The sequence below is a fragment of the Myotis davidii genome, unplaced genomic scaffold, assembly GCF_000327345.1.
Source record: "Myotis davidii unplaced genomic scaffold, ASM32734v1 scaffold274, whole genome shotgun sequence".
Lineage (NCBI taxonomy): Eukaryota > Metazoa > Chordata > Mammalia > Chiroptera > Vespertilionidae > Myotis > Myotis davidii.
In genome coordinates this window covers 2342967-2350764 of record NW_006285613.1, presented here as the reverse complement: position 1 = coordinate 2350764, position 7798 = coordinate 2342967, and the positions used below count along the sequence as shown (strand labels likewise).

The 7798-nt window shown below is 57.2% G+C and overlaps 1 protein-coding gene across 1 annotated transcript in view; it reads right to left on the bottom strand.

The window, feature by feature from the left end:
* The window catches only part of SEC14L1 (SEC14 like lipid binding 1), a 33133-nt gene that overhangs the window by 6360 nt on the left and 18975 nt on the right, over positions 1–7798 (bottom strand). Inside the window, exons 7-13 of the mRNA XM_006756403.2 lie at positions 7740–7795; positions 6514–6623; positions 5752–5941; positions 4106–4194; positions 3164–3234; positions 2216–2387; positions 1628–1916 (exon numbers count right to left, since the gene is read on the bottom strand). Coding sequence (XP_006756466.2) covers positions 1628–1916; positions 2216–2387; positions 3164–3234; positions 4106–4194; positions 5752–5941; positions 6514–6623; positions 7740–7795 — 977 coding nt within the window. The remainder of the gene's footprint in view (positions 1–1627; positions 1917–2215; positions 2388–3163; positions 3235–4105; positions 4195–5751; positions 5942–6513; positions 6624–7739; positions 7796–7798) is intronic.

The window sequence follows — 7798 nt, the reverse complement described above, 5'->3', positions numbered from 1 at the left end:
CCCGCCGCCTGGCACCGCCTCGGAGCTGGAGCTGCGGGGGAAGCGGAGCTGGCGGTGCGTGAGCCGCAGCCCCTGGCCACGGACTCCCGACCTGACAGACCCTCCTGCTGGAAGTAAAGGAGAACGAGTGGGAGCTGATTCACCACGGAATTCACACTAACGTGTCTGAGGTTCCACACTCACTACGGCGGGTGTGTGAGGTGACGTGTTTACACCGCACCTAGAGGGGAAGCGTGACGTCACGAAAAGGTTTCCCCTCAGCAGCTACAGGCACTGCTTTACTCATGTAATTAGGTCAAGACCCGTGACCAGTGACGAAAGCGCCGCGTCCACCGCAAGTCGGATGACTAGCCGACTAGCCGGAACTCTGCCAAACACTCATGGCGGACAGCTTCCCGGGAGAGGGCGCCTCTTCGGGATTTGCCTGCAAGAGGCTGTCCTGAATGGGAGTTGTGCGTTTCGCAAGCTTCCTAATTCACCTCGATACCGTGGCTTCACACCACACGTGCTTCCTGTGTAATCAGCGCCGGGAGGCGACCACAGGAACAAGCATGACGGACACCTGCCATAGCCATGATGTCTCATTAGAGATGGAACTCGTTAGAGACGGTTAAACCCTCTGGTGCAGTAGAACGAGGTGAGTGCCGCCCCTTCCACAGCAGCCTGGACAGAAGCGCAGAGAGCAGAGGAAGCTCGAGGGCCAGCTGGCGGCCTCCATCAGCTTCGAGGCCCTCCCATCTGAACACAGCACGGTGGTCAGGTGACACGAGGCCCCACCGGCCGTGAGTCTTCTGCTCCCACGAGCTCCTCATTGGAGCGACCGCCTGACGGTCCTCTCACGGAACACAGGTCGCTGGCGGGCTTCTGCGAATCTGACCTCAGGGCGAGGTCATGGGCCCGGGGAAGTCTGGGCCCTGTAACTGACATGCCCCTGCACGGCACCGGGGTACACCTGCCGCTCCCTACGGCAGGACTGAGGAACTCGGAGCGGAATGTGAATGATGCTTAAATTCCGCTCACCATCCAGATTTTCCTAGACCCCAACTCATTAGCTAATCACATGCGTCAAGGCCAGGTGTACCCACCTCGAAGACAACTTTCTCCACAGGAAGGATGAGAGCCTTTCTCTAATGAGAGCCTGACTCCCGAAGCCACGCCCTCTCCTGGTCCCTGGGCCTCTGCAGCTGCGGTGCCCTCCCCCCTCACGCAGGCAGGGAGCCCCAGCGGCTGCAGGGTCCTCAGGGAATCACATCCTGATCCCTCCTCACAGCGCAGGGCACAGAAGGGGAGGAGCAACTCAATGCATTAAAAATGCGAAATTACATGAAAGAGTGGGAATTCCCTTGATTTGTCCTCTTTAAAATGTCATCCTGATTTATTATCAATGGGGAAATCTTTTTTAAAATAAAGTTGATTTTGTTAATAGTGTTTTAAGAAAACACACAGCTCCTCCAACACAACCTGATTCAGAAAGACAAGCACGTTATGATTTCACTCATATGGGGAATCTAATGAACAAAATGAACGAACATCTGACTCACACAAAGCAGAGGGAATAGCAAGATGCAATTAGATTAGACTCTACAGCAAGTTCCCATTAGTGTAACAAGGAGGAAATGTGCACGTTACCAACAATTACCTAAACGGTGGATCAGAGAGATGCCAGCCAAAAATAACAGAACCAAAACCCAACAGTCCAGACTAAAAGTCTGAAAACCACGTGTGCAGACCACGCCCCTCCAGGTAAGTAGCCGAATGGGCAGGACTTGCCGTTCACGTACCATGCACTCCCCCCCGAGGAAGTCGGGGATGACCTCCTTGTCAATGTAGTCCAGCAGGCCCCCGGGGCCCTGGTAGTCGTTCCCGGCGTAGATGAGGAACTTCCTCCGGGTGTTGTCGTCGATGAACGGGCTGACCTGTCAGAGAGAGAGCGCAGTCACCTCTGCGGGGCCGTCTGGCTTTCAGAGGCTGAGTGACAAGGTGACACCATGAGCGGGGGAAGGGAGTGTGAGTCTGATATACTTTGTAAAGTCCGTTTGCATGGCATTGGGACACTCAGGAACCCTTTCTTCCCCTAAACCATTTGAGAAATGTTATGTCTTTCACGACAACTTGGTTTTTCTAACTCGCCAGGACTTGGGAGTCAGACGCGTGAATATGACTGTGTGGTGTGTGCCTCGCAGATGCAGCAGCTGCCGGAACAGCATCCACCCACCAGCGTCCAGAGCACAGGAAACACTCGGGGGGCCCGCAGGATCAGCAGGCGGCCCAGCGTCTCGGGGTAGTTGGCTTCCACCACCTCGATGATGCGCAGCAGGGCCTTGACGCCGGGCCTCCACAGGTGGCGCATGTTCAGCCCCTCCAGGTCCACCAGGCAGGTCCACGAGCTGCGGGCACAGACGCGTTATTCCAGGCGCACGTCGGCACACGGGGTCCCACAGCTATTGTTCTGTATTCTCGATACTATAACGCAGTCATTTCTATCCATTTCCAAAAAATGCCCGTTCTCAGAATGACAGTGCTGTGAACTAGACTGGCACCTGCTTGTAAAGGCACAAGGGTCAGTGTGGGGCACCAGCCCTGCACTCCGAGCACCGGCAGCTCACGGCCAAAGCCTGACCCTCGGCCTAACGTGCTCAGCGACCAGCAAGTAGGGCACCAGCTGCGATGACCCTGGGCTGGTCTGCACTGGGGCGGCGGCGGCCTGAGCTGCGGTGAGCTCTCCGAGTGTCCCGGAGCCAGTGCTGTCTCGGAGCTGAGGCTGCGGCGGGAACGCTGCCTGCACCCAGTCAGCCTCTCAATCCTGCACTTAGGTAACAGTTCACCGGAACTAGCAGTAGGATTGAGGAGCATGCACTAATTTTTGAAGCTCGCCCCCCACCCCTCCAAAAAATTTTTTTAAAAAACCCAGACTAACCCTAACCTGCAACCCTGGGCTCTCAAGGACCATGCAGACTAGCCAGCCTGGCCACGCCCCCGAGATGAGGGACGGCAACGCCCAGGGGTTAGAAATACCCAATCCAGCACCGCCCTCTGACGGCCACATACATGCTCACTGTCTTCTACCTTCAGAGCACTATTTAGACTTGGTTCTAAGAATCAACCGGGAACATTTAGGTCAGAGGCTCCATCAGCTGGGAGGAAAACAAAGCCGCACGTCTACCTGATGGGCCGGCCGAAGACTTTGGTGTTTTCTTCACAGCGTCTCAGCCCTTCCTCGTTGATGGAGAGGACCTACGCATAAGAGACCCCGAAAACTCAGTCAGTCTAGAGGTGACGCTACTGCTAGGCTCTCTGCGCACACACAGCTTATCCCTGACAGAGTCTCCCTCTGGAGAGGTGAGCGCTGTCCTCTGTGGCGGGGACAGAACCCCGAGTGGGGTCACAGGAGGGCGTGCCTGCTGTGGGGGTAAGTGGCTGCCGAGTGGGGGACGACACCACACCTACCGGCCCAGGGAAAGGGCGGTGTCAGGCTGACAGGAAGCACGGCCAGCGGGAACGCTGTTTGGATAACAAACCCACCCCCATACAAGCGGCCCATCACATCTTTACGGTCTATCTTTTTGTGTGTGCGCGCGTGTGGATGTGCTTGCACGCTCGTATAAGCACATAGGCGGGCTAAGAGTCCACAATAAAATGCCAACAGTGGATGTTTTAGGATCACTGGGTTGTGGATGTGCCCTTTAAAGTTTTGTTTTTTGGATTGACAGATCGTATCCCTCTCCTCATAACTGCCCACTGTGGAGGCTGCAGTGGCAGGGGCGAGGTCTAGTTCAGGTGAAAGATGCAGGAGCCCGGATCGAGGCGGTGCCAGTGGGAAGACCACTGTGAGGCGTCGGGAGTGACAGAATCTCGGAAGCAGAGTCAGGGGGTGAAGGTCAGAGAGGACGCGGACTCAGGCCCAGTGGCCATCCGAGTGCTTATGGTGACCTTTTGGTCAATGCTTCCCCATGAGAAACGTTTTTATAACTTCTGTGCCCGCCTCTGACATTTTCACATATACTAACGGCTTTTCCTTCCTGATGACAGAAGCCACACGTGCTTGCTGTCACAGGACCGTAACATCCCAATCCCGCTGTGGCCGGGCGCCCGGCCGAGCACTTACGTATCTGAGCAGGGCCTCCTCCCCGAGGGCCCTCACCAGGCCTTTGGTGTCCATCTGTCCCAGCCTGAGCACGTACAGGGGCCGCCCGTCTGCAGGAGGAAGGCAGGTGATTACACGCGGTGCTGGGTGTGCGAGGCCAATGAGCAACGCGCCCTCGAACTCGGGACGAGCTTCAAGGCCTGTCCCCCTGAGAAGCAGCTCCATGTGTACAGGAGCCCCCCAATCTCTTCCCAAAAGATGGTGAAAAGGAAACAAAAGCCACCGACAGAGCAGCTCAGCTGGTGGTGACAGGTCTGCTCGGACGAGGGGCGCCCCCTGGGCACCCGCTCGGCTCACTTCACACCCAGGACTGAGCAGAGCTCCGCCCTCAGCGTCAGGGCGTCCCCCTCAGACAGCTTTCCTGCGAGCAGCCCTGTGCTGCTTCCTTCACAGGCTACCGACAACACAACGCAACGCCAGGGTCTGGGAGAGCCGGCTCCCTCCCTTCCCGCCCTGGGAACCAGGTAACGGAGCCCTTTGTGGAATCGTAAACCCCTAACAACCAGCACAGGCCGGCTCTGCTTCACAGCTGGAGGCCTCGTGCATGGAGCCTGGGAGGACTCACGCACTGGGTCACAGGAGCCTGCTACCCAGACGGAAATGGCCTTGATGGCCAGTGTCCCCAGCGGTCCTAGCCCCTCCGCTTGGGGCCGCAGGACAGCAGCGGAGAGGACAGGTGGCGCTGCTGCTGAGAAGACACCAAGACGCCTCCTGCTGTCCAGCAGGGTCAGCGCTGCCCCCGACCTGGGGCCACTGTTCCCTGTATCACCACCGGAACCGCACCTCCTGGGAGATGAGGTCTAGATCCGCTGCATCTACTTCAGCAGAGGGCCTTGTGCTCCCTAGTCTTGTTGAAGGAGGATTTAGAAAAACCCCTCCCGGGACTAATGAGATACATTTGTCGGTGTCTTCTACCAAACCTTCCCATCTCTGAGGGTCACAAATGGAATAGATACAAACTCCAGTGACATGAGTAAAGCAACACGTAGCCTGAGAGGCAGGAACAGGAAGTCAGGGAAGGGAGCCGCCCCAGCTGCTCGGGTGAGAGGTACCGGCCTTGGGGCGGGGAGTTCCGGGCGGCCTGGGCAGCGCCGCGTCTGGGCTTCCATTCTGGAAGCTGAGTCGGGGAACAGGGCGCGTGCCCGTGACAACGCAGCTCTCCCACAGGCGTGACAGGGAAAGCAGCCCACGAGGGGCTCCCGCTCACGCCGCGTTTAGGTGGCCACTGTCCTCGGCTTGCTTCTGCTCCTCCCCCAGCCAGAGCTGCCGCCCTCCCCTGCCCGGAGGTGGAATCTGGCTGTGCTCCCTCACAGGCGCGCCCCCACCAGCACTGTGCTCCTCACAGCTGCCCTCCGCCTCCACGCAATTCAGAGAGGACGGAAGTGACTGCCCAGGGCACCGCGAGGCCTGAGGAAGAAGCAAAGGGCCCGGCCCTTCCTCAGACTCCGGGCCTTTCCGGGTGGCTTAGGAGCGCGAAGCTGCCGTGATGACATGGGCATCAGTGTGTCCAGGCGGCGGGCGGGGAGGGAGGAGGCCCTCAGGGCCCACTTCGCTCGGTGGGAGGAGGTCTCGCTCCCAGCACGGCCTGCGTGCAACATCCTCGCTACCTTTGTCGTGGTGGTGCCAGCCTCCCGCGTAGTAGTCCTGCAGGACCTGGGGCGGGTTCCAGGTGTCGAGGATGTAGTCCACCTGGTGCTGCTTGCGCCAGGTCAGCGACTGGCACATGATCTCTCTGGCTTTGTCAATGTTGAAGTCCCGGGCACGTAGGAACCGGAGAATGTGCTCGTCTTTGGGGATCTGTTGAGAGAAGAGGTGCTGGAAGCAAGCGATGCTGCAAGTTGCTCCGGAAAAACACCAGTTACCAAGGGCAAGACTCCCCAACGCTCACTTCGTATCACGATGGGCTGGCGCTAGCCGGTTTGGCTCAGTGGATAGAGCATCGGCCCACGGACTGAAGGGTCCCTGGTTTCCCTTTACTAAGTTATGCCAGTGCGACTAGACACACAAACGTGCCTCTGCTCGCTCCAGACCCCATTAGTCAGAGGCTTATTATAAAAACCCGATTCCTTATGAGGCTAAAACTCTACCAAAAACTTCAAAACCAAAGCTCAAACATTTCTCATCTCTGAACAACCTGTGAACTCCTTCCAAATCTTGTAGACGGGTCACTGTTTTCAAGCGAAACCATTCTCTGTGACACTCGGGAAAGGGTACACAGCCTGCCAGGGGACTGGTGCCACTGGACCCCGAGGCGTGACTTTAGGTTGGAAGGGCAGCCCCAGCCGTGGTAGGCGGGACAGTGACTGAGCAATGGTGGGCGAGACCAGGCCCACGGTTCCCCCAGCACAGCATGCGCGACCAATGCTCACTTTGCCCTTGTGGGTCTCCTGGAGCCACTGGCGCAGCCGGATCAGGCAGCTCTCCTGCAGCGGGGTCAGGTCGCCCAGGTACCTCTTAATGTAGTCTGCGTCCAGCTTGTCTGCAACGGAAGTCACATGCCATCCGTTACAACAGGCACCCCGGAACCCCAGTACCACAGCGCCCTGCTCTGTGAAGCCACGTGTGGTCCAGTCTCGGGACTCAGGGACTCCAGAGGGAACCGGGCCACCCCAGGACACCTGGAGGGCAGCCTTTAAAACCTAATCCCTGACCCAGCCCCAGGTGACTAGCTGGATCTATTGTTCCCTAGTTGCCAACACGTCCCCTCGATTTGCAAAATCTCAATATTCATGGCAGAATAATGGCTATTACAGGTATTTAATGACTTTTCATTAAAAGTTATATAAAGAGAACTTACATGATCTAAAACTATGAAATGCAACAAATGGATCTAAACCTGTTTTAAACAGAGCTGTGTTCAAGAAGACAAGAAATCTCTTTCATGCTAAGGTAGCATAAACTGCAAAAATGAGGTAGAAAATTAAGCACAGCAAAGAAAAATTCACAAGGTGCAAAACGGGACGTAGCCCCAACCGGGGAAACGCCTGCCGCCTGCTGAAAGCAGCCAACGGCCTAGTTTAGCTAGAGAAAGGCGCAGAGAAAGGTAAATATCAACAGTTTCACGAGGCTCCCGGGTGGTAGAATTTTCTTATTTTACAATGGGCTTCACTGAGAAATGAGGAAGCTGTGTGTATGTGTGTGAGTGTGCACACGCACAGCCCAGCTGACCAGCCTCGGAGACAGCCTGCCACGGACAGCTGTGTGACTACGCAGGTGCCTCCGCGCCTCGGTGCCCCGCGGAGCACTCCAGCCCCACAGGCCCGTGTGAAAGGGGTTCACAGAGTGCTTAGGACAGGGCCCGGCACAGTGAGCGCAAAGCGACGACGCAGAGTTGTGTTAAAGCCGTAAGGTGCCACCCTGCGTTCACTGAAGATGCGATCAGCCACAGTAAGTGGAAGACATTTCTGGTGTCATAACTTGACGTGACCCTTCCGCCCACTGAAGACAGACTGCGTGTCTTCACTCTGAGAGACACCTCGATGAAGTGCTGCGTAAGCTGGAGGAAGGGGGCCTGCGAGAGCTGCGTCTCCTCCTACATGACGTCTAATGTCCTACGGGAACTAGAGGCAGAGTCACCGGAGAGGAAGCGACCCACCGTCGGGGGTCCCCGCGGCGGGCTCAGAGGCCCCGCTCGGGCTGCTGAGGGCCTCGCTG